This window comes from Loxodonta africana, chromosome 11 (assembly GCF_030014295.1).
Source record: "Loxodonta africana isolate mLoxAfr1 chromosome 11, mLoxAfr1.hap2, whole genome shotgun sequence".
Lineage (NCBI taxonomy): Eukaryota > Metazoa > Chordata > Mammalia > Proboscidea > Elephantidae > Loxodonta > Loxodonta africana.
This window is the reverse complement of record NC_087352.1, coordinates 24539460-24554610: the sequence shown is the minus strand read 5'-3', so window position 1 is coordinate 24554610 and position 15151 is coordinate 24539460. Positions and strand designations below refer to the sequence as shown.

The following is a 15151-nucleotide window of genomic DNA, read 5'->3' as shown; positions in this document are numbered from 1 at the left end:
GGGGCCTGGACTCCTGGATCTGAGGGAGGAGGGGGCTGGGGGCCTGGACTCCTGGGTCTGAGCAAGGAGAGGCTGCTCTTGGGCTTGGGCCATATGTCTGTCCACAGCCAGTTCTGGGAGTCAACACACGATGTCGCTCTGTCTCCAAGGGGGGCAGGGGGAGGGACGTGGCCAGAGGCGGGGCCTCACGACCCCCTAGGTGGGGGCGGGTCTTGCTCCTGGGCAGTCTCCGCTGGCATGGGCACTAAGTGCCGGGTGCTGACCATAGCAGGCAGCCGAAGGGTCAGGAAACCTGGGAGAAGGTGAGGCCTGGAGGTCTGACCTGGGTCAGGAGGAGGGCAAGCATGAAACGGGCTGAGGAGGGCAGCACCTGGGGTTGAAATGGCCAGGTGTTGAGTCCTGTGTCCCTCAGGGGAGCGGGGTTGGACCATGGGGCTACAAGACGGTTTAGTGTTAGAGAAAGAGATCCTGGGGCTCCTAAGTTGTGTGAGTGGCATAAGGCTCTAGGAGAGGGATGGGCTGGGGGGTACTGACTCTGAGTTCCTGAATGATGCTGGGGTGGGGTCCTGGCCCTGGGTCTGAGGGAGGAGGGGGCTGACGGTCAAAACCCCTGGGTCTGAGGGAGGAGGGGGCTGAGGGTCAGGACTCCTGGGTCTGAGGGAAGAGGGGCTAGTGGTCTGGACTCCTGGGTCTGAGGGAAGAGGGGCTAGGGGTCTGGACTCCTGGGTCTGAGGGATGAGGGGATCGCAGACCTTGACTCCTGGCTCAAAGGTGGAGGTGCCTGGGGACCTATTGTGACTCAGTCTCCTCCTTCATTTGAGGTGCCTGGAGAGCAGGGAGGCCAGTTGCTGGTGTGAGGTGAAGTCCTGCTTGAGGTCACAGATGTCGTTCGACCCCGCCCCCACAACCCTGTGCCACTTGATGGCCCAAGGGTGAAAGCTGAACCACATAACTCGAGACACCCCCAACCTTGTTTCCAAAGCAAACAGACTTAGGCCACTGGGGTAGAGGAGTAGTTTCTGTCTCCTAAGAGCAAACAGGTGCTCGCTGCCCCCAGGGGCTGCAGAGGGTGGGGCTTCCCTCACCAGGGCCAGGGATGCCTAGGTCCTGGAGGAGAGCAAGGAGGACTTAGGATCATTCCCAAGCCCTCGAGAGGCCTGAGGTCCACCTCTGACAGCCCCAGCTCCTCTTCCCTCAGACCCAAAAGTCCAGGCCCCCAGCCCCTCCTCATCAGAGATCCAGGAGGACAGGTTCCCAGCACCTTCTTCCTCAAAGGTCTTTAGAGTTGGGCCCCCCATTCTTCTTATCCCTCAGACCCAGGAATCCAAGTCCACAGTCCCCTCCTTCCCCAAGCGGTTCAGGAGTCTGGATCCGAGTCTCCCCCTCCCCAAAGATCCCTGAAATCCAGGCTCCAGCCCCTTCCTCCCTCAGACTCAGAAGTCCAGATCCCAGCCCCTTCTCCCTGGACTCCAGGTCTTATGGACCACACCCTGGTCACCCTGTCTGTGTCTGCCATTACAGTGATGCCCGGCAAACAGTCAGAAGAGAAACAGGCGGAGGTAGGGGCCGCCAAGGATGGGGCTCAGGAGGGCCTGGGGGTCCTCACAGCAGAGGAGCTTCAGCAGGGCCAGGAGGCCGCCTTGGTGCTGGAGGACATGATGGCACTGAGTGCCCAGACCCTCATCCGGGCTGAGGTGGATGAACTGTACCAGGATGCGCGTCCCCTGGGCCAGGGCCGCTTTGGCCGGGTCCTGCTGGTCACCCATCGCCAGAAAGGTACCAAGGCCTGGGGATGGAGGTGTAGTGTGGGGATGGGGGCCCAGGGGGAAGCTGGCAAATCTGGGTCTTCTGGTGGACCTGATTCATGTCTTACAATCGCTGCTTCTGTGCTATGAGAACTTGGAGGCTACCTTGACCTCTCTAGAGAGTCTTTCTCCTTTGCAAACGTGTGATGATTTCTAGACCGAAAGCAATATTGATTCTCCAAGCGCCTCTCAATTATTCTAGTTGCTGGGGACAATAGAGAGCAAGACAGAGTCCCTGCCCTCATAGTTCTCTCATTTTGCCGATTTCGTGGTCACTGTGGGGATTATCCTGAGAGATGGAGTCCACCAAGCACTAAGTAAAGCCGGTGTGCGGTAGGTATGCCATACAAGCTCCCCTTGTAGTAGTGTTCTAGGCTGCCCTAAAAATACCACAAGTTGGGTGGCTAGAAGTCCAAATTCAGGTGTCGGCAGGTTCACGCTCTCTCCGGAGGCTATAGGGGAGATCTGCCTGTCTCTTTCTTAGCTTCCCTGGTTTGTAACTGCAGCCTAACTCCATCTCTGCCTCTGTAGTCATATGGCCGTCTTCCCTCTGTCTCTCTGTCTCTTCTTCTCTTTTATAAGGACACCACTCAGATTGGCTTAGGACCCACTCTATTCCAGTCCTCTTGTTGGGTGGTGCCCCCAACATGACAGAGTACAACTGCGTAGTGACCCCACATGACAGAGTACAACTGCCTCGTAGGGTTTTTGGGCTATAATCTTTATGGCAGCAGATTGCCAGATCTGTCTCCCACGGAGCTGCTGGGTGGGTTCAAATTGCCAAACTTTTGGTTAGCAGCAGAGCGCTTAATAGTTGCACCACCAGGGGCTCCTTCTACTCCAATGTGACTTCATTTTAACTTAAGTAATTTTATCTTCAAAGACCCTATTTTTAAACAGGGTTACATTCACAGATACCGGGAGTTAGGACTTAAGCATAAATTTTGGGGGGGGGGGCGCGGTTCAACCCATAACACTCCCTCTCATCTGGTGCCTTTTTGCCAAGCATATTCTCATCCTCCATCCTTCCCACAAAACAGGAATAAAACCAAAACCCATTGCCATTGAATCAATTCTGACTCATAGAAACCCTATGTGTAATAGTTTCTTAGGGCTGCTATAACAAAGTACCACAAGCCTTGTGGCTTAAAATATCAGAAATGTATTCTTTCACAGTTCTGGATGCTAGAAGTCCAAAATCAAGGTGTCCGTAGGGTTGATTCCTTATGATGGCTTTGAGGGAGAATCCATTCCATGCCTCTCTCCTAGTTTCTGGTGGCTTCTGGCAATTGTTGGTGTTCTTTGGTTTGCAGCAGGGCTTTAAACTGGTTCTAAACAGCTCAGTCACAGTTGACAGAAACAAGGGCAGTGTATGCACTGCATAGCACATCAGTTTTTGACCTGAGTAGGAAACAGGCAGCGGTGCCCTGCTCAAAGATGGCGGCCAACTGCTCGGCTTTGAATGCGTGTTGCTCTCCACAGCCCTGCCAGTAATCCAATCCCATCAGACTCCTGAAAGTTTCCTTATGCTGGAAAGTGGATTATTGGCTCCTGAAAGTTTCCTGATGTGGGAGATTGGATCATTAGCAAGACTGTGGAGAGGGACACACATTCAAAGAGGCACGGTTGGCTGCCATCTTTGAGTGGGGTACCGCTGCCTGTTTCCCACTCAGGTCAAAAGCTGATGTGCAAGAGATTTGGTTGCTATGCAAAGTGTACGCTGCCCTCGTTTCCATCGGCCATGACTGAACCATTCAGAACCGGTTTGAAGTCCAGGTTTGCAGCTGCAGAGTAACTCCAATCTCTGCCTCCACCATCACATGGCTGTCTTCCCTCTATGTCTGTCTCTGTGTCTCTTCCCCTCTTTTATAAGGACACCACTCATACTGGACCAGGAGCCATCCTATTCCAGTGTGACCTCATGTTAACTGGTAACATCTTCAAAGACCCTGTTATGACAAGCCAAGTCTACCAGAAGCCAAGAAAGACAAGACAGGATTTTCCCCTAGAGCCTTCTGATAGAGCATGGCCTGGCTGACACCCTGATTTGGGCTTCGAGAACCAGAACTGTGAGAGAATAAATTTCTGTTTTCACAAGCCATCCAATTTGTGGTATTTTGCCATGGAGCCCTAGGAAACAAATAAAGCCACATTCACAGGTACGGGGTTAGGACATCATCATCTCTTTCTTGGACATAATTCAATCCTTAACAGGACGGACAAAACTCAGAATTAGGTTTAAGGAACACTATTTTATACACTGATATGGCCTTATGAACATAACAGAATCGCATCCACAGGGTTGTTGTTGTTGTTGTTAGTTGCCTTCAAGTCCATTCCCACTCATGGCAACCCCATGTGTGCAGAGTAGAACTGTGCTCCGTACGGTTTTCAAGGCTGTGTGACCTTTCAGAAGCAGATCACCAGGCCTGTCTTCTAGTGTGCCTTTGGGTGGGTTGGAACTGCCAGCCTGTCAACCAGTAGTCAAGTACTTAACTGTTTGTGCCACCTAGGCACTCCTATCCACAGGTATAGGGGTTAGGATTCCAACACACAGTTTTAGGGAACACAATTCAATCCATAGCGAGGGGTTAGGACTTCAACCTATCTGTTTAGGGGATACAATTCAATCCATAACACTGGCTCCTGTGACCCTTTGCTCTCCCACTCCCCCCATCTGCTCTCTGCTCCCTTCAGGCACACCCATGGCATTGAAGCAACTCCCAAAGGCCTCCACCTCCCTCCGTGGCTTCCTGTATGAGTTCTGTGTTGGCCTCTCACTGGGCACGCATTCTGCTATTGTGGCTTCCTACGGCATCGGCATCGAGTCGGCCGACTCCTACAGCTTCCTGACGGAGCCCATTCTGCATGGGGACCTCATCGCCTTCATTCAGCCCAAGGTGGGTAGGCGAGTCTGACCCTGCTTCAGAGGGCTTTGTAGGGCCTCACAGAAATGCACCTGAACCACCTGGGCCTCACTGTTGGATGGTGCAAATGGTTTGCGCTTGACTGCTAACCTAAAGGTTGGCGGTTTAAACCCATTCAGTGGTGCCATGGAAGAAAAGCCTGACCATCTGATTCCATAAAGACTACATACAGCCTAGGAAACCCTATGGGGCAATTCTATTCTCATATAGGGCCAGTATGAGCTGGAGTCGATTTGACGGCAACTGTTTTTTGTTTGTTTGTTTGGGCCTCACTTAGACCCTGGAGGTGTCTCAATGGTCTTCACAGCCCTCACTGAAAAGTTAGGTCTTCCTGGAATTCACTGACATCCCAGAATCGACAGACACTACACCCTATGGAGATTGACTGGGCTTCACTTAGCAACACTGGACTTCACTGGGGCACACCAGGCCTCACGGGTACCCACTAGGCTGCGCTGGGGGGCACTGGGCCTCACGGGCTCCCACTAGGCCACGCTGGGGGCACTGGGCCTCACGGAGTCACTTTAGGTCTCATTGCAGCCAATTTTTTTAAGGTCCTTGATTCTTCCTGGCCTCCTCAATTCTCCCTGAGTCTCCCAGGACCTGCTTCTTGGGGCTGAGGAGAAGCTATCTTTTCTCAGTCTCCCTCTAGCTGTCAGGGCAGGTGAAGGGGCCCCTGACAGCCTCTTCCCCACAGGTGGGCCTCCCACAGCCAGCAGCCCAAAGCTGTGCAGCCCAGCTGGCCTCGGCCCTGGAGCATATCCACTCCCACGGCCTGGTGTACCGCGACCTCAAGCCGGAGAATGTACTGGTGTGCGACCCCACCTGCCAGCACGTCAAGCTGACCGACTTTGGCCACACGCGGCCCCGTGGGACCCTGCTCCGCCTGGCTGGGCCACCCATCCCGTACACCGCCCCCGAGCTCTGTGGCCCACCACCTCTTCCTGAAGGCCTGCCCATCCAACCTGCCCTGGACGCCTGGGCTCTGGGGGTTCTGCTCTTCTGCCTCCTCACTGGCTACTTCCCCTGGGACCAGCCTCTGGCAGAGGCTGACCCCTTCTATGAGGACTTCCTCATCTGGCAGGCCTCAAGGCAGCCCCAGGACCGCCCACAGCCCTGGTTTGGCCTGACGCCTGTGGCGGATGCTCTGCTGTGGGGGCTGCTGGACCCTCACCCCCGAAAGAGGTGTCCCGTGAGCTCTGTCAGGGGCTACCTGGGCCAGCCCTGGAGGCAGCGGGAGGGGAAAGGTGAAAGTGTGGGAAAGAGGGATGTGGATGACAGAGAGTGAGAAGGGCTGGGGAGGGAAGACAGGTAGAAATGAGTGGTGTGTCTGGCCTGGGAAGACTCAGAAAGGGCAATTGGTCCCACATTCTGAGGTCTTCTCAGGATCCATTTGGTGGCCTTTGGTTTCTCTTCGGTCTGTTTTCATCTCTGTCTCTCAGTATTTTCCCCTCCCTGTCATTCTTATCTCTTGTGTCTACAGACTTCTTTCTACAGGTAGTCCTCGACTCACAATGAGGCTCTGTTCCAACAACTCCAGCGTAACTTGGTTCTGACTTAAGTCAAATACCTCTTTTTTTTTTTTAGTTTTCATAGCCTGCTACGTGGCAGTGTTTTGAACAGTAAATCATACCATTGAACATCTTCGAGTGAACATCTGAGAATGATATCACCAGCAAATTACCCGCTGCAACATTGTATGTAGTGTATATTACTAACAATATGATTAAGAAAAAAAAGACAGTCCTAAGTGTGGTTGGTCATGGTAACTCCAATAAGTTGTAAGTCGGGGACCACCTGTTTATCCTTCTCTTGGTCTGTGGGGTGTCTCTGAGAGTCTGTATTTATATCTGTCTCCATCCAACCCAGGACATTTGCACTTACTGTTCCTGTTGCCTGCAGTGCTCTTGGTTCCTTCCCTTACCTCCTGCAAATCTTCGCTTAAGTCCCACCTTTTCAGTGAAGCCCGCTGTGACCACCCAATGTAGTACTGCAGCCTGCTTCCAACTTCACATTTGTAAATCTCCTTGTTGTTGTTGTTAGGTGCTGTTGAGTCAGTTCTGACTCATAGCGACCCTACGTACAAGAGAACAAAAAATGAAAAACTGCCCGTTTCTGTGCCATCCTCACAATCATGGCTATGTTTGAGTCTATTGTTGCAGCTACTGTGTCAATCCGTCCTGTTGAAGGTCTTCCTCTTTTTCAATGACCCTCTTTTTACCAAGCATGATGTCCTTCCTCATTTCTAAGAATTCTGGCTGTACTTCTTCCATGACAGATTTGTTCATTCTTCTGACAGTCCACGGTATATTCAATATTCTTCATCAACACCATAATTCAAAGGCGCCAATTCTTTTTGATCTTCCTTATTCATTCTCCAGTTTTCGCATGCACGTGAGGTGATTGAAAATACCACGGCTTGGGTCAGGTGCACTTTAGTCCTCAAAGTAACATCTTCACTTTTTAACACTTTAAAGCTATCTTTTGCAGCAGATTTGACCAATGCATATATCATTTGATTTCTTGACTGCTGCTTCCGTGGGCGTGGATTGTGGATCCAAGTAGACTGAAATCCTTGACAACTTCAGTATCGACTCCCCCTCCTCTATTCTATTTCCCTTTGTCCTATGGCACTTACCCCCTTCTAACTGAATAACTTACTTTTTGCGGTTATTTTGTATTGTCCTGCAGGAATGTAAACTGGAGGACAGAGATCTTTGCCTGCCCTGTTCCCTGTTGTGTCCCGTATGTCTGGAAAGATCTCTGGCCTACCGTAGATGGTCAGTAAATATTTGTCAAATAAACAAACCCACCTGTTTATTCAAGTCTCATCTTGCTGTCCTCTTTAACTCTTCATCCTTGGATCCTTCCTTCATTTTTCTCTTTTTCTGTCTTATTGAGTTTCTTTCCCACCTAACTCCCTTGGCTATTTTCTTCAACCCATATGTTGAGTTGCCCCCTTTTTATGATATGCCTCGTCTTAGTTACCTAGTGCTGCCATAGCAAAAATACCACAAAGTGGGTGGCTTTAAAGTCCAGAAATTTATTGCTTCACAGTTTTCGAGGCTAGAAGTTCAAATCAGGGCATCAGCTCTAGCAGATGGTAGCCCTGGGTGTATCGTGGCATTCATTGTCTTGAAGGTGGTTCTTCATTTGATCTATTCCCCCTGTGTGTGTTGGAGCATGTATTTCTGTATACCTGTGTGTCTAGGAGAGTTTGGGGTCCCTGGGTGATGCAACTACTAGCCAAAAGGTTGGCAGTTCGAAACCACTCAGAGGCACCTTGGAAAACAGGTCTGTGATCTGCTTCTGAAAGATCACAGCCTTGAAAACCTTATGGAACAGTTCTACTCTGCATACATGGGGTCGCCATGAGTCGGAATCAACTCGACAGCAACGAACAACAGCAGGAGAGTTTGAGCCTCCGTGTATGTATAAGTAACTGTGTACATATCTGTATGTGAGAGAAAGAGAATGAAGGTCTGAAGGTGTTTCTTCTTATGTGGGCGATGATATGACTTGCGCATTTTGTGTTTCTATGAGAGTTTGAGTCTGTGTGTGTGTGTGTGTGTGTAAGTAATTACGTGCGTGAGAGAGAGAGAGAAAATGGGAGCTTGTGTCTCTGTACTACGTAGACGGCAATATGATGTTGTGCATTTTGGCAACTAGTGACAACGACATGAGAGTTTGAGTCTGTGTGTGTGTATACGTAACTGTGTGTGAGACAGAGGAGAGAGAGAGAGGGTTTTGGTCTCTCTGTAGGTAGATGATAATACCATTTTGTACATTTTGTGTATTTATGAGAGAGAGAATGGGAATTTGTGTCTGTGTAGGTGGATGATAATATGATTTTGCGTGTTTGAGCCTGAGTGTGTTTAAGTAATTGTGCATATGTGTGTGTGTGTATTAGAGAGAAAGGGAATGAGAGTTTGCATGTGTCTTTGTGTGTGGGTATTGGATCCTGTGTTTGCGTGTCTGAAACCTTGGACCTGTGTGTGTCTGTGTGTGTGTGTGTGTGCAGCAGATGAAGAAAGGTCACACAGGCGCTGCTGACAGTCACCACCTGGGCCCTTCTTTCCTTCACACCTGCCCCCCCTTGCCTGGGCCCCTTCCTGGCAGTCGCCCTGTTTGCAAACACTCTCTCTTCCTCTCCCGTGCCCTCCTTGGCTGCCAGCCCAGAACTAGGCTACAACTCAGGGCTGGATCGTGTGTCGCCCTCTCCCTGGCCTCTGCAAACACCAAACCCCTGCTGTGGCCACCGAGGTGTTGTGGGGGGTTGTGTGGAGTGACCCCCAAGGACCCTTTCAATCAAGGTTCAAGCCAGAGAAGGAACACGAAACCCTGTCCTTCCTGGGAATCTATATGGGCTTCCTGGAGTAGAGGGTCCTCAGAGTAAAAGCTGATGGAGGAAAGGGACTTGTATCAGGACTTCCTGCCACCACCTTACCCATAAATCTGAAATACCCCAAGCAATGAGGTCAAGAATGTGCCCCCCAAAAAAGCAGGAGGTGTCTGGGATGAGGGTGGAGCAGGGTGAGAGGAGACAGGAGGTGGGATGGGGGCAAGGGGGGAGGCTGCCAGAAGTGTTAATTGGTGTTGGCAGTTGAGGATTAACTGGAAAGTGACAGCAGAGCTAATAATGCAGCTTGCTCATCAAGTAGCTTCCCTCCAGGCTGAAGGCATTGACTCCTCCCTTCCTAAAGGCGGTCCCTTGAATCCCGCCCCTTTCACAAATGAGGCACAAGCTACTCAGAGTGGCCAAGGTACTTGCCGGAGCTCACACAGCAGGCCAATCAATAGTGGAGCTGGGATTTGAACCCAGATCCACTTCAGGCCAGGGTCTTATACCACATCCAACATCAGCAGGTGAAGAGGGTGGGAGGAGGGGCCTGTGAGGGGGACTGGGGATGTGTGAGTGTGTGTGAGAATGTGTGGGTAGGTGTGGGTGTGTGAGTGTGAGAGTGTATGTGAAAGTGAGTGTGTGTGTGAGGGTCTGTGAGTGTGTGAGATAGTGAGCGTGTGTGGGTATATACTGGAGTGTGAGAGTCTGTGTGTGTGTGAGATTGAGTGTGTGTAAGTGTAGATGCAAGTGTGTGTGAGAATCTTGTGAGAGGATGAATGTGTGAGTGTGAGAGTCTGTGTATGTGAGGGAATGCGTGGGTGTATATGTGAGTGTGAGAGTCAGTGTGTACATGTATGAAAGTATATGCATGTGTATATGTGAGAGTCTGTGTGTGAGTGTTAGTATGTGTGAGAGTGTGGCTGTGCGTCTGTGCAAGTGTGTGTGAGTATATGAGAGTGTGTGTTAGAATGTATATGTGAAAATGTGTGTGTGAGAATGAGTGTGTGAAAGTGCGAGTGTGTGCTGGCGCATTGGTGAGGCACTCATCCCTCCCTTGAAGGAAACTGGAATTGGGGCACCTGAATGGCGAAGACAGAGAAGTGAGGTTGTGAAAGCCTTCAGGACCACTTCACATCCACCAGAATGGCTGTAATCAAGCAACATTAACAAGTGTTGAGGAGGAAATGGAGAAACTGGAACCCCTGGGCATTGTTGGTGGGAGTGTAAAATGGTGCAGTGACTATAGAAACCAATTCAGTGGTTCCTCAGAAAGTTAAACATAGAATTATTATATGACTCTGCAATTCCACTCCTAATTACCTACCCAAGAAAAATGAAAACATGTCCACACAAAACTTTGTATACAAATGTTCATAGTTAACACTATTAATGGCAGCCAAAAAAGTGGAAACAATACAAATGCCCATCAACAGATGAATGGGTAAACAAAATGTGGTATATGCATACAACAGAATATTAATCCAGCTAACAATTTGTCCACTCAATTATTCCGGATTTTTTGTGTAAACAATCCTATCCTCCATAGAAAATGTCACATAGTGTCTTCCTTCCCACTCTTTATTTGACTTAGGAAGTTTCCTCTGCTCCTACTTGGCTAAGAGTTTCTGGTGTTTGTAACCTGTGAATGAGTATTGAATTTTGTCATATGATTTTTCTGCATCTGAGCTTGTTAGACCTCAGTAGCTACTGTTCTGGGCTTGTTGCAAGCTGGCAGACACAGGATCAGTCTCAGCTGTCCCATGGGAGGCATCCAGGGTCAGGGCCAGCAGTGGGTGGGGGCTGGCCACCCATCCTGGCCTTGGGCCCTGGGGCCAGATGTTTGGGCTTAGCTGCCTAGCCAAGCAGGGATAGAGTGATCCGGTAATTAAGCACCCACTTCTTTGGGGCTGGCAGAGGGTGGCGGGGGTGGAGGAACCTTGGGCCAGAGTGCCCAACAGCCCCCAGCTCTGGCTTGCAGAGAGGGGCCAGGAGCCTGAACTCTAAGCTGTACTTTCTGGTCCCTTTTTGGGGTGGTCCAAAGCCAGGATTCACTGCTCTCACCTGGAAATGGAAAAGACGACCTTTTCTTCCAAATTGGGGTGCCACCTTCTGACCCTGGGACAGGAAGGCAGGCAGAAGCCCTCCCTCAGCCCTCCCCAGGGCAAGAGTCAGCAGTTATTTAAGTCTTGGGGCTTAATGAGATCTGGGGAACAGAAAATTCTCCACGTGCTCCTTTGTCATTGGCCCGGGGTAGAGTCCATCCATCAGGACCCCCACACATTACCACCCTCCCTCGCCCCATGAGTAACTGGACCCTGCTGGCCTTTGCAGACTGTGGGGGCGCCAGCCTCCGTGACTTTCCATGACCTCCAAGCCAGGCACCAGTCTGGGGAGAGGAGGAGGAGGGGAGGGCTTCATACCTGAGGCTGCGGGAGCAAGGATAGGAGTTTGGGTCTTCCAAGCTAGCCCCCGACTGATAGACCAGCAAGCCAAGGCACAGAGGAGATACAGAGAGTGTAAGAGACCTGCCCAAGGTCACACAGTGGGAGCATGACAAGGGCCCCAGGCTGTGGCAAAAGCTGGGGAGTTCACATCACATCATTCTGGGTTTGGATCCTGGCTCTGCTGTGTGGCTCTGGGCAAGGTGTCCTTTCTGAAATGGATCCATGTTCCTCCTTATAAGGGCTGTGGTGAGGACTGCTGATGTCGTTAGTTGCCGTGGAGTCAATTCCAACTCATGGCAACCATATGTGTGCAGAATAGAACTGCTCCATAGGGTTCTCAAGGCTGTGACCTTTCAGAAACATATCATCAAGCCTGTTTTCTGAGGCGCCTTTGGGTGGACTCGAACCACCAATTTTTTGGCTAGTAGTCAAGCACTTAACCATTTGTGCCACCCAGGGACTCCTGGTGAGGACTGCATGTAGTGTGTTTAGAGTCTACACAGGGGCAGGCACAGAGAAGCAGCAGCAGTTAAGAGCGTTGATGTACAACGCTTAGGGGATGCTAAGCTTCTGTGAAAGGTGATGGAAAAAATTGGGAATGCTGAGGGTTGAACAACATGATGAACATATTTAAGGTTACCGAGCTGTACGTAAGGAGCCCTGGTGGCACAATGGTCAAGTGTTTGGCTGCTGAGAGGTTGACACTTCAAACCCACCAGCGACTCCGTGGGAGGAAGACCTGGTGATCTGCTCCCTTAAAGATTACAGCCTAGGAAACTATGGGGCAGTTCTACTCTGCCAAACATGGGGTCACAATCAGTCAAATTGACTAGACAGCACCCAACAACATTTATAGCTGGAGAAATTCACATTAAGAGATTACGTAGCTTCTCAGGTTCACACCTGGCAAAGTCTCCAACGCGGGCACTGGGGACCCAAAGCTAACCCCCTTATCTGCTGAGCTAACAGTATTCCCTTGAGTGAGCGGTCGTGAGGATGAAAAAACATGATGTGTGCAAAGACCTTAAAACAGAGCCTGACCCATAGAAAGCACCTGACAAATATTAGTCATTATTATTATTATTATTATGCACTCATATATTCAAAAGATATTTATTGAGTGCAACCTCTGTGTCAGGCTCTGTTCTAGAAGCAGGGTACACGGCAGTGAACAAGACAAAGATTTCTGCTCTCTTGGGACTTCATTATTACTGTCATCACTACTATAGTGGTCATCTTCATCACCATCATCATCACTGTCATCACTATTATGCTCACCATCCTCGCTATCATAATCCTCACTATCATAATCGTCATGATCACCATCACCACCGTCCTCACCATCCACCGTCGTAATCATCAGCATCACTGCCACCATCATCTTCACCATCACAATCATCACCACCATCCTTGTTATCATAGTTACCATCATCATTACCGCCATTCACACCATCATAACCACCATCATCACCATGATCATCACCATCATAATCACCATGACCATTATCACCATCATCATCACCTGGTATGGCACCTGTGGTATTCCTAAATCAAGATCAATCTCACGATTCTCTCTCTCCAGGGTTCCTCTAGTCCCCCAGAAACTGTCATTCACATCTTTTTATTTAGATTTTTTTTTTGAGGGGAGGGGGTTGTAAGTGGCAAGAATGGCCTGTTGGTGTCAAGCCCTGCACATTCCAGAGAATCACACATCTCCCCTCAGAGGCCTCTCCTCCTCCTCCTCCTCTGGGGTGGTGGTGGTTGGCGAGGGTGTGCTAGGGGCCCAGGCCATCTCAGCCAGTCTCTTCACTGCCTCACCCAGCTGCCCCAGGCCCCGGGTGGCCTCCACCAGCTGGCTCAGCCCCATCCCCAGGGCTTGGCGCTCTTGCTGGTCCCGCTCCAGGGCTTGAGTCAGCCTCTGCAGCTGGGCACCCACGTCCCTCACAGTGGCCACCAGCTCCACCAGGGCAGGTGGCTCACAAGCCATGACCCTTACAGGTGGTGTTGGGGCCACGCATGGGCCAAAGGGGCCTGGGCTTTGACCAGGGGTAGGTCCTAGAGAGATGTGGTCAGGGGGAGGTTGATCCAAGGGGTGGGCCATGGGGAAGAGGTGGAGGTCAGGACTCACAGTGGAGTCAGAGGCTGAGAGTGGGTTCTGCATAGGTGGAGAGGTTAGTTTGAGGCTCTGGTTTCTGGGTGGTTTGAAGTCCTCAGTGGACAGTGGGTCCATGCTTGGGGCTGGAGAAAGCCTGGAGGGGCTGGACTCCGAGGCTGGAAAAGGACCTAGGCTCTGCATCCGGGATGTGGAGGGGTGAGGGGTCCCTATAGAGGTCAACTGGGGGAACAGGCTGGGTTTAACCATCGGTGCTGGAGTGGGAGAGGGAAGTCCTATCCCCAAGGAGGTTGGGAGGGACATACTAGTGATCATAGAGGTTGTGGTGGGGTCAGAAGTTATGGTGAGAGGAAGAGTTGTGGTGGGGCCGGCAACAGTGGTAGTGCGGTGAGGTGTCACAGTGGAGTGAGAAGTTGTGGTGGGGTGACTGGTGGTGGTGATTGGGTGAGTGGTGGTGGTGGGGTGAGGGCTTGTAGAGCGGTGAGTGGTGGTGGTGGGGTGAGTGGTGGGGTGAGTGATGGTGGTGGTGGGGTGAGGGCTTGTGGAGGGGTGAGTGGTAGTGGTGGGGTGAGGGCTTGTGGAGGGGTGAGTGGTGGTGGTGGGGTGAGGGCTTGTGGAGGGGTGAGTGGTGGTGGTGGGGTGAGGGCTTGTGGAGGGGTGAGTGGTGGTGGTGGGGTGAGGGCTTGTGGAGGGGTGAGTGGTGGTGGTGGGGTGAGAGCTTGTGGAGGGGTGAGTGGTAGTGGTGGGGTGAGTGGTGGGGTGAGGGCTTGTGGAGGGGCGAGTGGTGGTGGTGGTGAGGTGAGTGGTGGGGTGAGGGCTTGTGGAGGGCTGAGTGGTGGTGGTGGTGGAGTGAGTGGTGGGGTGAGGGCTTGTGGAGGGGTGAGTGGTGGTGGTGGGGTGAGGGCTTGTGGAGGGGTGAGTGGTGGTAGTGGTGGTGGAGGAAGTGGTGGGGTGAAGGCTTGTGGAGGGCTGAGTGGTGGTGGTGGAGGGAGTGGTGGGGTGAGGGCTTGTGGAGGGGTCTGGGGATCCGGAAGGTTCTGTGATTGTGTCGGGATATGAAGTTGTGTCCAAGTCTGGCGTTGTGTGAGACTCTGGGGTCAGCTCTGAGGTAGGGGGAAGAGTGGTCACCTCCGCAGGTGCAGACGGGTCAGAGGTCAGCTCTTTGGGCAAAGTGGGTGGTGGGGTGGGTGAGAGCTCCGGAGTCAGGTCTGAAACCACAGCGGAGTCAGGGGTGGACAAAGCAAGGTCAGGAGTTGTCGAGGTGAGGTCTGGGTTCATCCAGGAGGCAGGGTCAGGGGTCGGTGTCGAAGTGTCAGGAGGGTAGGAGGTGACCTCCCGCCTTGAAGCTGAGGGCTCAGAGGTCACCTGGGGGGCGAAGTCGGAGGTCACCAGTGGGCCTGGAGGCCCCGGTGACGCGGGGGGAGCTGGGGAAGGGGTGGGGAGCGCCGTCCTGGTCGCAGCCGGTCGCAGTCGGCGCTCGGGACACGGCTTCCTAGCGGAACCTGGAGGAGGAGAAAAGA

At 51.8% G+C, this 15151-nt stretch overlaps 2 protein-coding genes across 2 annotated transcripts in view; one reads left to right on the top strand and one right to left on the bottom strand.

The window, feature by feature from the left end:
* Positions 1–1301: 1301 nt before the first annotated feature.
* Positions 1302–6020, top strand: SBK2 (SH3 domain binding kinase family member 2). Its single transcript, XM_064293192.1, has 3 exons — positions 1302–1776; positions 4503–4705; positions 5430–6020. The coding sequence occupies exons 1-3, from the start codon at positions 1479–1481 to the stop codon at positions 6018–6020; spliced, it is 1092 nt and encodes a 363-aa protein (XP_064149262.1). The 5' UTR covers positions 1302–1478.
* A 4065-nt stretch (positions 6021–10085) lies between these two features.
* Positions 10086–15151, bottom strand: part of SSC5D (scavenger receptor cysteine rich family member with 5 domains) — a 35969-nt gene continuing 30903 nt past the window's right edge. Inside the window, exon 13 of the mRNA XM_064294283.1 lies at positions 10086–15133. Within this exon, the coding sequence (XP_064150353.1) occupies positions 13224–15133 (1910 nt within the window). The 3' untranslated portion in view covers positions 10086–13223. The remainder of the gene's footprint in view (positions 15134–15151) is intronic.